The 17663-nt window shown below is 38.0% G+C and overlaps 1 protein-coding gene across 1 annotated transcript in view; it reads left to right on the top strand.

Moving 5' to 3' along the window:
• LOC121185682 (CUB and sushi domain-containing protein 3-like) overlaps positions 1-17663 on the top strand; it is a 205487-nt gene that overhangs the window by 75179 nt on the left and 112645 nt on the right. Inside the window, exons 19-27 of the mRNA XM_041044003.1 lie at positions 614-802; positions 3155-3271; positions 7169-7384; positions 8769-8957; positions 9848-10017; positions 11316-11472; positions 13429-13620; positions 15170-15296; positions 16424-16626. Coding sequence (XP_040899937.1) covers positions 614-802; positions 3155-3271; positions 7169-7384; positions 8769-8957; positions 9848-10017; positions 11316-11472; positions 13429-13620; positions 15170-15296; positions 16424-16626 — 1560 coding nt within the window. The remainder of the gene's footprint in view (positions 1-613; positions 803-3154; positions 3272-7168; positions 7385-8768; positions 8958-9847; positions 10018-11315; positions 11473-13428; positions 13621-15169; positions 15297-16423; positions 16627-17663) is intronic.

Here is a 17663-nt window from a genome sequence, read left to right as displayed (position 1 = left end):
TGAGATACGTCACTTTTTCCGTGCAGTGTCTTTTGTTCAACGTGTAAAATATCTTTCCCATTTTTGAGCGTCTGTTTTTTAAGTTAAAGGTCAAAGTAAAAGTCAAAGTAAATCTTGTACTCTAGAAAACTTGCTTTCTCTGTTATGTCTGTGACCTGAGACCTTCCTTTGTTTTGATGATTGTTATGACATCTGTCAGCACCTTTTTTGAAGAAAAGTAGCCTAGCAATTGTTATGATTGCAAAAACAGTTGCCATTTTATGTCATGAATGCTGTATGACTTCACCATACCTCTGTAGTTTAACAGTTATATTTTATTTGCATAAGAGCAGACCTCTGTTGTATAAACAGTTAGTTACTTAGAATTTGACATACAGCATCTACAGTGCTGTACCTAATACATATACACATCAGAAACATGTGCCAAACAACAAGTCTAGAGGTTGCACAAAAACTAGACACTACATAAAGTTTGTGAACATAGAGAGCTTTCAATAAAATTCAGCCATAACAGTAGTTAAATTGCCAAAGGAAGATTAAGTTGAAGAGAGGAAGACTCACAGTTGTCTCTATACATATTCAAGATATAACTGCCTGATCTTAATTTTTCCAGTGGTTACATTGGACACATACTCCTGCATGGATCCTGGTATCCCAGTGAATGGTGTACGGTTATCCCATGACCTGTCCATTGGCTCCACGGTGTCCTTCCAGTGTGACCCAGGGTACAGGCTGAGCCATGAGGAACCTCTGGTTTGTGAGAAGAACCACTTCTGGAGCCATCCACTGCCCTCTTGTGATGGTACGTGTGTGAAAGTATGAAATTTTGTGCAGCACATTCCAGCACAGAGATCTCTCACACCCATGAGATCCAAAACATTGCAGTTTTCCTTTGACTGAATGAGAATCTCATTTGTAATAGATGGTTTTTAATACTATTTTGTTTGACACCAGTTGACATGATATGGTCCTTAGAGCTAAATGACCCTAAAATAAAAAGACCAGCCTTCTTGCCCATGGAGTATTCCATGAACGTTAGGAACCTTTGAAAGTACGTCTAATAATTGACCTGGTTTTGACTTGAAGTTCTGATCTTACCTCATGAAGATGCCAGCACTATTTTGAGAAAATTCAAACAAAGATTGTACTTGCAGATATTTATCTATTTTCATTAACTACACACAGTCAATCTTTTAGCCACAAAAGCTGCCAGTAGTATCTGCCAAGAGGTTTTTAAATTAATTTTGTAAAAAGTAAATTAGTTCTTACAGCAACTTCTTCCCTTGCTGTATTTATAATCACTGAGAAAACAACAAACAAACAAACAAGCAAAAAAAAAAAAAAAACACATTGTTGGTACGCACAGCAGGTCTCACTGACCGAAAACGCCTTTGTGTCAAAATGCCTTTTATTCAACAAATACACTCAGTCCTTGTGTGAACAACTTACCTCGGGTGTTATGAATCATTTAATACCGAAGACCGAGTATACTCACCTTCACAGAATGAAGTTCAGCATGTTCCTGATAGTTTTGATATCTCACATAATCACTCTCTCTGGGGTATGTTTGTACAGTTTTGCCTTTTGTGCCATTTAGAAGCACAGTGAAGGAAAATTGTGGTGATTATTGTTGCAGTTTGCAAACCGTAAATGATGTCCCATAGTCACAGATCACTCAGTTGAAAGAATATAATGAATAAAATACACGCAAGGACTGGCACGCTGCTCCATAGCACGCATAGGATACAGTGCCGTGTTATCCAGCTTCTTCCCAATGGCTGTCCTGAAAATTCATTTTATGTCTTGGAGCATTTTTTTGCCTAGGTGTGTGCCAGACTGGTGCCAAATGCGTTTGGCTCTCTGTCTATGGAGCTGCTGAAGTAGATCATTTGCCAAGTGTACTCATTCACTTTTAATGACTTTATGTAATTTTGGCTCATTAATAAAATATTTGATATAATTTTGTTGGTGGATAAGGATTCAACCCTTGATATGTTGTGCTGGCTGAAAGGCCTAAGGGTGGAAGGAGAGAAGAGAAGGGGAGGGTGGGTGTGTGCAGCTGTGGAGCCTCAGGCATCTCAGTGATCCTCCAAAACATCATCTGACACTCATTACTTTGAAAATATGTACATGCACAAGAGTTCTACTGCTAATATTTGTCAGCGATTGCTGTTTTGAGGAAAGCATCCGGGCTTTTGGCTGCGGTGCCGCCCCTAGGACATGCAGGCCAGAGAACACGCGCACACACACAGACACACTTAGACTTAAAGAATGAAGACAAAACAAAGCTTGTCAAATTTCATAAATGCTGTATTTAAAAAGCAGTGCCCTTTATGTGAAATGACCTTTTAGTTGAAACACAATGACAACATGAGAAAACGGTTGCAGGTTTGAACAATATCCACTTAGACCAGTTAACCTTCAGACGGATCTGGCATTAACCTCCCGGTCCCCCAGCAGCCAATGAGGGTAGAGATTTATCTCATTAACTTCTTTGATGAGATAAGAAGCTTTCTGGCAGTAAATTATATGTCAATAGTCAACATGCATGAGAGTCATATTACTGAGGTAACATTAGTATTGTTCATTTAGACAACAGTCCCTGTCACCTCATCTGTAACTACTTTATATGATGGGTTGCAAGTGGATTCTCTTCCCAGCCTGAAAAGTATTTGGACACTGTTGTTGTTTATATTTGAAAAAAAAAAATCAAAATCATCTTCTAGCCACAATCAAAATGAAGCCAGACGCTCTAATATGCTGAATATACTTCTGTCAGTTCCTGTAAATAAATCTAACGTAAATAAATTTGTAGATAAATTTAATGGATTAGTCTGTTTTCTGACAATAACTCTCAGTTTAAGATACCATAGGAGAAGAAAATATGGATGGATGGCTGAATTAATGAATCATTTATTTTCCTGGTAGGCAGTAGGGCTGGTTTGGAGAGAGGCAGAGAAGAAAAAAAAAACATTGTGTTGGCAGAATTACAGGTATTCATAAAAATAGCAGAACAGGATGTGATATGACTGAAATGCATTATTCATTTAAATCGCTCCTCTGTCTTCAGGTGAAGGATTTATTGGTTCATTTACAATTTTCATTTTTTTTTTCCAGCAACAGTTATCATTCATTATCTCCCCTTTCTATTCAGCATCATGCGGTGGGGATATCAGAGGACCTGGAGGGATCATCTTATCACCTGGCTTCCCAGAGCTGTACCCTAACTCTCTAAACTGTACATGGACTATAGAAGTCAACCATGGAAAAGGTAGGAAAACCTGACATTCTTCAATATATAAATGAACAATACTAAAATACTTTTTTTTTGGTCTTAGTTTAGTCTTAAGACATATAGTTTAGGAACTCTTAAACTATAGATTTATTAAATATATCTACTTTTTAAATGTGTGAATTATTCTCATACTACTCATCAGTAACAGCACGTTTATTTTTATAGTCCTCACCACACTCTTGACACACTCAATAGTCCTGGCAATGGCCAAATTATGAAACTATAAATTAAAACGACACCCCCTCAACAGATTCCAAGAACGTTACATGGATTTATTATTATAAAGTGAGAAGTGCATAAAGCATATATTTAACTCGAACAAAGATAATTTAAATGCACTGACTTTTTTTTTTTTTTGCCATTATGGGCAACTGGCCAGACTATGCGTAAGGATAATATTATACTCTGAGGTGTTCGCTTATTGAAAAATTAACGGCTCTGTTCAAAGCGTGCTCTAGTATCAGAGAATTCAGATTAATTTGTAGCTCTTCTTTATCAGCATTTTATCCACTTATTGTACTTATTCGAGCAAATATTGGACAGTAGGCTTGTTTACGCATTCCTCATTTGTACAGCATTGCACGGAGAATATTGCATTTAATTTATTTCACCTGCCTCATTTAATGAACAACCTTTGACAATTCAGTAATTCACCTGGTAAGAGAATTCTGGTATCTCAGTTTTATTCACAAATTATTCTTATTGTATTAGTTTAATTCCATTATCACAGCACTCACTGGCAGTTATGCGATCAGTAACCAGCTCTCCCAGACGTTCAAATTCATTATCATTTGAAAAGCACACTGAGCTTATCTCAGTGCCCTAGCACTTAGCTGTGTTATCCCTGTATTTTACCGTAGTGTTTCTTGTTATCCTCTTTCAAGACCCATTGAAATGCTGTGTTGCACTCTTTGTACATTGCAGCTGATCCAAATCTCTATTTCCTCTAAAGAGCCAGTCCCTCCACTTTGAATTATTTGACATCATATAAACAAAATGAAGCATTTTTCATTTCTGCCTTAAAGGTATCCAATTTCTGTTCAACTCCTCATCGGTTCCTATTCTTGCTATGTACAGTGACAAGAAAAGACTTGTTTACCCTTTGAAATTACATATACTTATCTAGGCACAATGCTCTTAAGCTAATAACACGCAAACAATCATAATATTTTTTGTCTTTATTGAACACCCCTATTGGATGTTCACAGTGTTGGTGGAAAAATTAAATGAACCCTTGGATTGGACCTTAAACTATGATACTCCCTCCATCACATTTCACCTTTGGGATGATGTTTTCATGGTGGTATGCAGTGCCCTTTTTTTTAGTTCTTCCCACAGAACTAAATCGTCTCCACTTATTGACAATTCACTTTATCATATCCAGGTATCTAAACTCTTTGAGATGACTTTGTAACCCTTCCCAGCCTCATGCAAACAGTTCTATATCCTGCGTCTTGTGAGATCGAGGCAGGGTTCTCATCCTCAGATGCTTCTTCTGAATAGAACTCAGTGTTTGATTGTGAGAGTCTAAGTAGCTCTAACACACGCCTCTAATCTGGTTTCATTGATTGGACTCCAGGTTTGCTAACGACTGACTCCAGTTAGCTTACAGTATGTGGTTGTCATTAGTCCGGGGCCTTGCATACTTTTTCCAACCTACACTGTGAACGTTTAAATTATTTATTTAATACGGACCAGAAAAATTGAATGATTTGTGTGTTATTCGTTCTAATACTTCATAATTGTAGCTTTAACTTTGATTTTAACACTAACTCTAACCCAAATTTATTCATAAATGTGGGTAATTTCAAGGGGGTTCACTTTACATTTGCATTCACTTCACATGTTGCTTCTAAGAGGAGACTGGCAGTAGTGGAGTACTCAGTTACAGAACTCAGTTCTCCTATCCGCAGCATTATACTTTTCATTTCTTACATGGGTCCTTTAACATTCAGCAATATCTGGAGGCATGAAACTCAATTTCACTCAGCTGAAAAACGATAAAGACAACTCTAAATGATGAAAACTTAAGACTAATTGAGTAATTATAGTTAAAATTGACACAAGGCCTAATATGGCATACTAAGTAATTCATAATGAATTTAGTGTTGGGCAATCAAACCTAATATATAAAAAATAAAACTGCAAAATTGGAAAGCTGAGGACTTTTACATAAACCTCACCTAAAAACCTCAAAGCATAATAAACAAATTTGATTAGTAATAGTAAGCCATAAAAGTATGTTTTTACACATCACAATTTTTAGATTATTTTATTTATTTTATTCTCTAGGATGTGATTAGAGTTCCCCTGCAGCAAATTCATTCAGTAGGATATAATTGATATGAGAAAGGCAGGGTCTCACAATTCACAGTGTCAGACTTGAGCAAAAACCAAGCAATGAAGTCCAAGGGTCATTTCTCAGACCATGTGAAAGAATTGCATTTAGAGGTACATCTGATAAGAGTACAAAATTACTGAAGTTCACTGAAGTTCCCAGTGAAGCACCATCATCAAATCTATAGGACTCCATCTAAAGTTTCTCATTCATTAATACTTGTACTGCTGAGTTAGGTTATTTTCCATTCCCTATTGAGCATATATTTTCTTTAAAAGAGTTTCATAATATTGATGTATTCAGATGTTCATCTAGACTCCCTGAAACACAGGTCATGCTTCATGTCAGTAGGCGTCTTCACCACATGAGGAAATATATGAAGCTCTTGCTTTATATGTGAAAATACATTATACATTTTTAATCATGGCAGTGATTTACCTCATGCATTTTAATCCTGTAGCTACTGATTGGAAGATAAAGTCATCTTTAGGGAGAGTATCTACATAACTCTTCCATTCAGTAATTACTAACATCCCATACAAAGAGTAGGTATACTGTATTAAAATATTGGGATGTCCCCTCACAGGAATGGGTCTTGATTAATTGATCATTTGTCTTTACTCTCTGTAATAAAATTGATATTTTAGTGAGCACAATAAATCATGTCATTTTGTTGTTTATTTTATGGCCATTTGGGACTTTCTTTATCAAGTGAACCAAATATAGTGAAGGACATTATAGAGTCATATTCGAAGAGATTCAACAGATGGCATTAAAATGGCAGTGCTTATTGCACTGAAAAGCAGCCAACTTGCCATCATGGATGAAATGATGTTGTTATTGGGACCCACTGTTATTAGAGTGGTAAAATAGAAGCAGGTCATACAAACCCAGATCTTCTTTTTTAGCCTAAAGCCTAATTGTTTTTTATAGAAAATTTTTAATAATTTTGACCAACATGAACAATCCTTGCTGCTGTAGCCGATTTTCTATTATTATTATTGTTATTATTCTGTTCTGTATTTGCACATGAATCTGTAGCATTGACCTGCTGAACCAGCTGGGGATGTGTTTTCTTCAAGTTTTAAATGAAAATGGAAGCTTAATAACAAAAGAAAGCAAATTAAACATTTTCACTTTTTTAGTTTTCTATTCACTTTACACTTGCTTTTAATCTTTTTTGTGCCTTTTCTTTTAATATAACATTTTCCTTTTTTTCATTTTTATTTTAGTATGATAATTTTGGTGAATTTGTTTTAGTATCCCCATTCCTTGTCCTGCTGTGGATTAAAGCATTTATTATTTAATGAATAAAAAATGGATTGTGTAGATTGATGTTTTAGCACGCTAAACCCAAATTAATAGCTTATCTTTAATCATGATATTGACATGAAATTATAGTTAAAAATTAAATTGAATAGTCACATTCAGCTTGCTTTTAGTGCACTACAGTGTTTCAAGCCTTTTATATTTAGCAGTTATTCTTTGTATTTTCTTGAAAACCTTTAACACTGGACTTTCTTATTTTCTTCAAGGTGTCCAATTCACTTTTCATACCTTCCACCTGGAGGATCACCACGACTACCTTCTGATAACAGAGAACGGCAGCTTCGCTCAGCCGCTGGCTCGGCTCACCGGCTCAGAGAGGCCTGCACCAGTCAACGCTGGCCTGTATGGGAACTTCAAGGCCCAGCTACGCTTCATTTCTGACTTCTCCATATCGCTGCAGGGATTCAACATTTCCTTCTCGGGTATGAAGGCATATGAGGTTTCTGTGTGTAGGAGGCAGGGAGGGGGAACTATTGGTAGGTGTATTGTCAATATGGGCAGGGAAGGTTTTAAAAGAGGAAGGGTGGAGTTGTAGATGAATTGCATATAGGAGACAAAAAGGAGGAGTGAGAATGCTGAAAGTGGTGGGTGGAGTTGTCAAGTGGGATAGATAGAAGGCAAAAGTAATACACATGGTGACAGACAGACTGGAAGAGAAAGACAGCCCATTCAGTGATGAGATCAAAAGTAGTAAGCCTCTCTAAATTGTGCATAAAATGACGTGAGGAGTCATTTGTCGGTAAGAATGGGAGCAGGCACAAGGTAGACCATGCCTCAGGCTGTGCCGATCAGAGGAGGATAATTAAGAGACAACGAGGTCATGCAGGTAGAGGGTGTCTGACCGTGAGAGGAATGATCATCAAAGCGTGCCATGTGGGTCAGTATCCTCAGGACTGAGGAGACGGAGGGAAAAGGGGCGGGGGGATGTACAGAAATAATGGGGCCCCCATATAGAGACAAAGGAATGGAGAAATAGAGAAAGGTGAAGATATGAAGCTTAAGGAAGGAGATGGAGAGAAAGGAGATGAGACAGATGGTGATGCTGAGTGAGCAGGGTTGATGGAGAGGGCGGAGAGAGAGAGAGAGACACAGTGAAGTTGAAAAAGGAAAGAGAGAGAGAGTCTGCTTCATGAGCACTCTGGCTAAATGTTTGCCTGCTGTTCACTGAAGTGAAGCATAACTTATGCAGTCATGAATATTCATGAAATTTAGTTTGTGAGTGTGTGTGTCTGTCCTTGCGTGCTCTGTAATTAGCATCTATAGATTTTCTGATTAGAATTCATTTTTTAACCTTTTATGACCTTTAATGAAAATTTGCCAAAGCTCTCATCAAAACATATTCTGCACTAGGGTGGTGCTGTAACATGTTGCTGCCCTGAAATCAATAGGCCCACATAGCTTTACATACTGACAGACACAGACCATGAGAGGAATGCCATCAGGAGTAAGACCTTATTCTTCTTACACAGCCTTAGTTGTATCTACATCTCAAATGATAAGACCACCAACAGCCTAGATACAACATAGATAATAATACTGCACACAGGGTGGCCTAGTTTTTAGAGAGCCCATCCTTCATCCAGACATCCTGGATTTAAGCTTTTGGCATGTATCCCAACCTGATGAAGTGTCCTTGAGCAAGACAGTTAATCCCCACAAGCTGTGATTTTGTTTTCTTTGGCTGAATGTGTTTTCAGAGAGTATCAAGTAAATAACATTATAATAGAATACTAGTAATATATTTTTGTGGGCATGACAGCATTTTTATTTGATGCAGCTGATTTTTTTGGCCCATTGCGTTTCCAGAGTACGATCTTGAACCCTGTCAAGACCCTGGAACACCTCAGTTCGGCTGGCACACAGGCTCCAGGTTTGGAATTGGTGACTCGCTGGCATTCTACTGCAATACAGGCTATCGTCTACAGGGGGCGAGGGAGATCGCGTGCTTGGGAGGTGGCCGCCGCATGTGGAGTGCCCCTCTGCCAAGGTGTGTGGGTACGTGGTCAGCTGCTTTTATTCTGTTTTCTTCCATGTTTGTGTATGTGTCATTCAGAATTTACCCTGTTAGCCAACGTCAGGTTTTAAATGTCTTTGGCACAGATCTAAACTTCAAGAAGTCAGTGTAATTTGATTTACCTAAGTATAGTAGACTGCAGTTAATAGCTCAGAACTGCGAACTGAGCTGCTCAGATAAAACTATCCTGGGAGATCCCTTTTCCACTGAAGGGTGCTCCAAATGCAGGATCACAGGAGAGGAGTTCAGGGACAGTACCACTGGACATTTTTTTTTTTTCACACAGAGATGCTTGCTCACTTACATTACTTGCACATTTTAATGGCTGACTCCAGAGTTCTAGCCATTTCATAGTAGAGGAATTGTGTCATCTGAGCTAGTCCCATCGCACCCTGTGATGGAGTGCTTAGCATGTTTTTGTACAACCCTGCTTCAGGAAAAATATTTATGTAGGGCTTATAGCAATTTTTTCTAGGTAATGAGTTTTAAAGTAGGCATGCTCTTGTTTTAGATGAAAACAAATACATTAAAAGTTGTGCCATGTGTTTCCAGTTATACATAAATCAGAAATGCATTGTGTTTATTCATGTCTATTTACTTGTTTATTCAGAACAGTTAATTTTGGAAATAGTTCCTCTACTGTTTTGTCTTGGCATGGTAATGTTTTTACAGTAAGTGTATAATAATCTAGTCATTCAAATAAAACATTTGAATGATACCTTTATCTCTGTAGTAATATGCTAATGAATCTGTTAATAACCCTAGTGTATTGATTTTGTTCCAAATCTGCTAGAGATTAGGAACTGTCTTCATGGTGCCTGTTATTGGTTAACTGATTATGTCTATTGTCTGTGTGCTGGTTTTCCTGCAGCGGAGTGTGGATCAACAGTCTCCAACAATGAGGGAGTTCTTTTGTCACCAAACTACCCAATGAACTACGATAACAGCCACGAATGTGTGTACAGCATTCAGGTCCAAACAGGCAAAGGCATCAACATCACTGCCAACACCTTTCAACTTGCACAAGGTGACATCCTCAAGGTAAAGGCACAATGCAGTCGCTCCTCTTTGTTGACAGAAAATAGATAAGCAGCAGATAAACAGAGGGCTCAGGCTCAGAACTAAGTCAAATCAATCTGTGGTCTTTTTTTTTTTTTTTTAAGTTAATGATTAGGTATATGAGACACATCCTGGTGCTTTTTATTGTGTGCAACATAGGACTGGAAAAAAAAAAACTAAAAAAAAATTTGTGGATAGCACCCGGCAGAATCCTGAATTGTTTTGCGTTGGAAGTCAGAGCAAAGGTCCAACAGCAGCAGCAGCAGCAGCAGCAGCAACAACAACGTCCCTTTTAGGAAAGGAAGGATTAATTTCTTTGCTCAAGGGCATTTTAACAGTTTTGGTAAACACCACAGATGTGATGCAAATGACTATGTAGACCCCACTTCACAGCTGGAATGCACTGTTTTTGGGACGCAGATGTCTTGTCTAATGCTTCAGTTAACAGCACTGTAGCCTACTATCTGTGTTTTTAGTAATGGAGTTGTGTAGACAGTAATCTCTTGTACTTATTCATTTGTGAACATCTAAAATGTGGAAAGACATGCTTAGAGAGCTAAACTGACTTAAAGAAAAGGAAAAAAACAAAGCAAAACAAAGACTGCCCCAGTAGTATTCCAGAGGAAGAGCCCAGAGCCTTATATTTCATTTCTTGTTATTTAACAATGTCAATCAGGAAAGATTATGTATTCAGCTGGAAATTTGTACTCACAGACTTAAAAGGATGCTTCTTTAACAGATAACTTCCATTAGGTGCATGGATCAAAACCTACCTGTGATATTGAAGAAAATTACAATTTACAAATAAAGATGAAAACTGCAGTTACATTTTGCAAAAAAAAAATCCATAAAACTGAGACAAACAATGCAAGTACCTTACACTTTTTAACTGCTGTTCACTTAAAACATTTAATGTAATAAATTCAATATCATAAAGTAAAAAGAATGATTATTTCACCACACCACCTCAAGTTTTTTTTTTTTTTTGACATTGTGAATCCTGCCATCAGCCTCAATAATTCAGCTCTACAGCAGCACACTATCAAATCAATGGAAGGAATTATGGTAACTCCAGCCTCATTTTAACATCTCGTTTAGGATATTGGTTTTGCAATAGAGGTGCCATATAAAACAGGATATACAGTACTAATAGCTTCTTTTTAATTGTTACTCTTTCTACAGTATTAATATTTAATTCTTAATATTATCATTGCACTTTATTAGTACATGCTCAATAAGCAGAAAAACTCTACATCATGTCCCTCTTGGTCTCCGATCAGGTGTATGATGGTAAGGATGGTGCAGCCCCACTCCTTGGCACCTACCCAGGCACATCGATGCAAGGTCTGTCCCTCACCAGCACGTCCAACTATCTGTGGCTTGAATTCTACTCTGACCAGGAGGCGACGGCAGCAGGGTTCCGGCTTATATACCACAGTAAGTCACATTTCACTTCCTGGGGGTAGGACGGCCCTAAAGCCTTTCCAAATGAGTGATTTTAGCCTTATTTCAGGAGCCAGGCATTTGAAGTGGCCAAATTTAAAAGAAAATTTTAATTGACCCTCACCCTGCTTCAGTGTGTCTTTCACTGTCAGGGTATCCATTAAACACAGTGTGGTGTTTCTGCTCCTTTCCTGTGGGAAAATTAGCTTCTTTCTTTCCTCCCTTTCTCTCCCTCTGCCTTCCTCTATGTGAATCCCTTTTCCTTCTTTTCCTTTGCACTCCATTCCTGCAATTAGTGTCTATGTCTGCCGAACTGTACCTTGTTAAAACAGGTGAATTATTGTTGGGATTGTTTGAAATCACTGTGTTTATGTGTGTGCTAGCAGTGTGTATGTGCATGCACTGTAGACACAGTGCATGTGTAGACACATAGCCTCTATATACGCGTGAGTGTGTGTGTATTGAAAGTTTGGGTCATTGCTGTAAGTGGGCCAGTAATAGATGGGTTTTATTTCTCCCTCTAATTGGCTTGCTGACTGCGTATTGTTGCTAACTGTTTCTAATTTATTACCGTGACAAGAGAATGTTTTGGTGACACTGCATTTTGTAGTCCAATTTAAAGTGTTTTTGTTTTACCTGCAGTCGAGCTCTCTGAATTCTTTTTGTCGTGCAGTGGGTTTTCAACATTGGTAGAATTCAGCACAGGTAGAGTTTTTAGCCAACTTTCAGCGACTAGGCCTACACTAGCAATTTTCTTTCTGTGCCAGGAACATAACATATAAAATAGCTCAAATGAAATAACGGTTTTAAGAGAGAGTGCAGTGTAGCTTTACTCATGAACTGTCAGAGGTTTTGGATCCAGACGGACCTGAAAAAATAATACTAAAATATACAGTAATCAGGAATGTGCGCTCATTTACACCATCTAAATGCAACTACGATTAGTTCAGAAGAAATGATTTAATTATAATCTGCCTTTTGAGTTACAAAATTACCCATAATTAAGTATCATGTAATTGGATTTAATTTCTGATTTTTCCAGGGATGTGCACAAGGTAAATAGCAGAATGTAAGATAGCACTCTTTAACCATCGCAAAGTGCAATCTTTACTTGGTCTTTTCAACCAAAATGAATAGTCCTTTTCAACTTGGAGAGGATTGACTGATGCATGAATAGCAAGAGGGCAGGGAGAAGGTCGGGTATGGGCACCTTAAATCTTGCCTGAACATGAAATCTGATCATGATTTCATGACTCTTCTACCAAAAGCGCTGAGGTGATTTTCTAAATGTGAGGAGTAACTGGTGGAGATTTATACTGGGCATGACACTTGTTATATTGCCATAACATCTGGCATGGGCATGGACCTCGGTGTTAGAGGAGATCATAAATCAGCCCTGCTGGGTTTATGTGCGGCCACCGTTGCTGCATAGCAGAACACTTACATTTAGTACCTGAAAGAGAGCAGCACATATAAAGGCCATGGTCAAGTTCAAACATGGTGAGCTCAAGAGTTATTGCAACATTTTCTTGTTTGTGGCTTGTTTTTTTATTTTTATTTCTTCTGTAATAAGCCAGTGTGTTAGGAGTGGATGGGCTGTTTCTCTGTCGTGGTAAATGTCCACACTCAATTGAACATTTAATTGTGAACATCTAATTGTGCTGTCTGTCCAAAAGGAATCTTTTACTGCCAAGTAATATAATGGCACTGTAAGCCCAGCTCCCATTTGTGCTCAACCGGAAATTAATTCTTAAAGCTCAATCAATACCTCTTAACACTACAGATAAATGGGAATATGGTCCTGGTTTACAGAATGGCACTCTCCAGTGGACTTGGTTTTAAATGCTGACTCACTGTTCAGTGTTTGTACGTGTTTGATGGTCCTTATGTCATTCTCCAGCTCACGTTCTTCTCCGCCCTCCTCTCCTTTTTCCAATCGTACTTGTCCAGGCTTTGAGCTTTCCCACTGTGATGATCCAGGTGTTCCTCAGTTCGGCTTCAAAGTCAGTGACCAGGGTCACTTTGCTGGAAGTGCCATCACGTTTGGCTGTGATCAAGGCTACACCCTGCACGGCAGCGGCATACTCAAGTGCATGACTGGGGAGAGAAGAGCATGGGATAACCACCTCCCGTCATGTATAGGTAATCCTTTCTGCCTATCTCTGTATGCTGTCTTTGTCTGCTCTCTCCCAGGCATTCTGTCCATCTCTCTCCTTCAGTAACTGATATTATTATTCAGGCCAAGTACACTGTCAGCATTCCTGACTGTGTACCTGGCCTGACAGCTAGGTGTTAATCCCAAGGATTTATCTCTACATGATTTCTGCTTAATTGAACTGTGTTGAAAGAAAACACACTGCTTGTCTTTTTGTTAGAGAATATAAACAGCTTTGATGTTTTACTGTGAATCATTGATCTCTCTTTGTGTTCTCAATGAGCAACATTGAGAATCCTACTTTGAAGCAATTTGAATGGCCACTACTTGGCTTTCACTAGGTTGCTCTGTCTCTGTTTCATTCATGGACTATGTAATTTAGATATTTTAATCCATAACCAATTGATCAGCATTTTGTCTAGAACTAAAGGCATAATTATCACAGTACACATATCAGACTGAGTCATGGACATTATACATAGTCTTAGCTGCACTTTCATATTCAGAACATGCTGAGACGGAGACAGAGAAATGATAAAGCTATTACCTGCATGCTGCTAGAGTCTGGAAGGTGTTGTGAAGCAGTGTCTGTTTCTTGATGTCTAGCAGTGATGGATTAGGCTAAAAAATGATTTACAAATTCTGGACGTGTGCAGAATTGCACTTTAAATGCCACTGTGTCCTTCTGCCTTTTTCAATGAAACATGTATTTGTTCCTTTCTCTGTAAAAAAAAGCTTCAGTCTTACATCGTGGCATGTCCAATACGATCACCAAAAAAAAACAAAAAAAAACAAAGAAACCAAATCAGTCTATTGATTAACTGTTTAACAGTGTTGGATCAGTGAATGATCAATATTAATAGTGAGCTTTGTATCTGTGAGGTGAACGTGAAATGGGATTTTCGGATTTCCCGCCATTTTTCCAGGGCCACATTCTGGCTCCTGTCAAGAACTTTCACATTTGCTCTGTGTTATGATACTGATTAAAGCCTAGTACTGTGGCAATCTAATGCAATTTCCTATTACTTAAGTGCCGTTTGTTCTGTAATATAGACAGCAAGACGATAACCATGGGAGAGACAACAGAGATTGGATGATAAGATATTTCTTCAGTCATTAACACTTGCAGCAGTGTCCTCCCTGCAGTGCAAGGCCCAGCCTATATATTCTCTGGACACAGTCTTTTTAAAGTTAATTAATGGAATCATTAAGAGGCATACTTGGAAACAAAACAAGTTTAGCATCTGTGAGTATCTCTGGTTAGGCAGGAAGTCTTTGTTACATTCCCATTACCTGTTAACAGAAAAAGAAAATTGTTTATTTTCCTCAGAGCTTAAATTGTTACTCATTAGTCCACATTGTAGGCTCTGAGCTTCAGTGAGCTTGGACCCTGACAGCATTTTTTTTTTCTGTATTTGTTTCGTCACATGCACATTTGCTTGTGTGTGCATGTGTCTGCATTTCCTTTTGTGTGAGTTTGCGTTTTCGGAGGTCTTTATGTACTTTATACTTATTTGTGTGTGTGTGTGCTTGCAGCGGAGTGTGGTGGCAGTTTCAAGGGTGAGTCTACAGGGCGTATCCTCTCCCCTGGGTATCCTTTCCCCTACGACAACAACCTGAGGTGCACCTGGACAATTGAGGTCAACTCTGGCAACATCGTCAGGTATCTGCTACTAACAAGGTCATATAATAAATGCTTGTTTATGTATATACTGTATATACAGTATGATTTTTTTTTATTTTTTGCTTTGTATATAAATATATAAATCTAAGTAACTTAATGTTTTTAGAAAATCATAATTTAGAATATTTTAATTAAGATCTACAACAGTTTATAAAAATTTACAAACTGTATTGAACATCGTTTCTCTTAAAATATGGTGGTGAGAAAAAACAAAAACCTATGAGAGCCTATAAAAACATCAAGTTGGGCCATTAATTATTAGTCATCTGAAGAAACTAATAGTATAGAAATTAGTTTAAATCAACAGTAGGATACTCAGGGGATTTGTGTGGTAAAATTAAATGGCTTTTGATCGATTGATTGATTTAAATACATCTTAAATTAACTGAGGTCTCCCTAACTTGACCTGACCTCAAAGGACTTAAAGGACCTAAAAATGTTTTCTCGAGATCTTGTAAAGTACAGTCAAGATTTTAAACATTAAAAATTCTCCTCTAAAGATAGATGTCATCGAGAGAAACAGCCCACAGCCGCTCCATTAACAGTGATTGGGAGAGGGACACTGACAGCACCCAGGGGAATTTTCCCGGGACATGGAAGCATTTTTTGGTTGAGAGCTTCTAGTATTATTGTGAAATAAAACCCATTTGGGCTTAGAGGTCGAAGCAAACATGGTATGATTTCATAAAGTCAGCAGCACACTCTTTGTCAGAGTATAGCTGCTTCAGGCCATCTCTTCACAATATTGCAGATAGGCCTCTGCTCCTGTATTTCTAACTTTGGCAGAAATTGATTGATGATGCCAAATATTGACTGAAATGCCCAATAGCGTGAGGACACTGTTTCTAGATAGATCTCCAATGTTTAATATTGCCAAGCTCAGCACCCATTTTGCCCTCTTTCTTGGGACCATTTGTTTTTGTTGTATTAAGGATCCAAAATTGTGAGCACAGCCACTATTTATTGAGTAAATTAAAGTCACATTAGCTGAATGCATCTCAGTCTCACTGATCATACTGTATGTAAAAGTAATGACCAGACTTGACTTAAACTGACCGACCTGAAATGCAGTCAAAGTAATAATCTCCTGTGTTCACCTCTCCCAGTCTCCAGTTTCTTGCATTTGACACAGAGGCCTCCCACGACATCCTGAAGGTGTGGGACGGGCCTCCTGAGAACGAGATGTCTCTGAAGGAGGTTAGCGGCTCGCTGTTGCCTGAGGGAATCCACTCCACTCTGAATGTCGTCACTATTCAGTTTGAGACTGACTTTTACATCACCAAGTCTGGTTTTGCCATTGACTTCTCCAGTGAGTATTTCCTTTTGAGAAGTTTATGTGCTGTAGGTGCATACTGTGTCACTTTAAAGAGTTGAAAAATATCAGATTTATTCCCCAGTTTATATTTAATTGTGCAGGCATGTAAAGATTGTTTACTGTGCATAGATGCAGGAACTAACCATAATAAAATTGCTTTTCTTTTTTTTAATTTAAATGTATTTGAATTTTTTATTGGTGTGGAATATGTCTAGCTTCATACCATATGGACTTCTATTTAGTATGTTCCCAAATTCAAAATCAAGTTATTAAACTAAATGATAGTGGTGTTTGAGATTGTATATGTAATCTTTAATTGTGTCTAAATGAGCACCGAAACTCCCATGTATTTTGCATGTCATTGTGCAGTCTCTCTGCTTTAAGTACTCTGCTGTGTGTAGCAGTTTTATAACACCTCTTGTATGCCATGTATGATGAATTTGTTAAAATTTTCATTCACTTTAGTATAGAGGCAGAGCAGCCTAATGTAAAAATCAATGACATGGGATTCACCGCATGCGTTTGAAGTTGGAATCAATTCTGGAAATGCAGACTGCACTTAAATACCTCGCCTAAGGCGAGTGGTTTTCAGAACCAAAATCATGATGGTAGCCATAGTCTCACGGGACTGCTTCCAACCATTTCACATCGAAGATAATCATTAAATGTATTCATATTCATATTATTTTAGAGTTCATGTAAATGTGGAAAAGTCTTCGACAGCTACAAATCAGAAGTGCAAAATGTTGAATCTGGTTACGTGAAACTTCTGCACTACTACTGCAGACCTTCAAAGAGTGACAGTATCTTATGATGGTAATCATTATTCTGGGGATGAAGTTACGCTTATATTCATCATCTATGTAGAATTAAGGTTAAGAGTCTCTATATTACAATGTGGATCATTATGATCCCTTGTTTCACAGATGTTAAATCTTACTGACTGATTATTTGGCACCTACTATTTAAAATCAGATAATCAAATGTATTGTGTTATGTGTCGTCTATTAATCACAACCAATCACATTTTT

Source organism: Toxotes jaculatrix, chromosome 8 (assembly GCF_017976425.1).
Source record: "Toxotes jaculatrix isolate fToxJac2 chromosome 8, fToxJac2.pri, whole genome shotgun sequence".
Lineage (NCBI taxonomy): Eukaryota > Metazoa > Chordata > Actinopteri > Toxotidae > Toxotes > Toxotes jaculatrix.
Note: the sequence above shows the minus strand (reverse complement) of the source record. Positions and strands in the feature narration are given on the sequence as shown.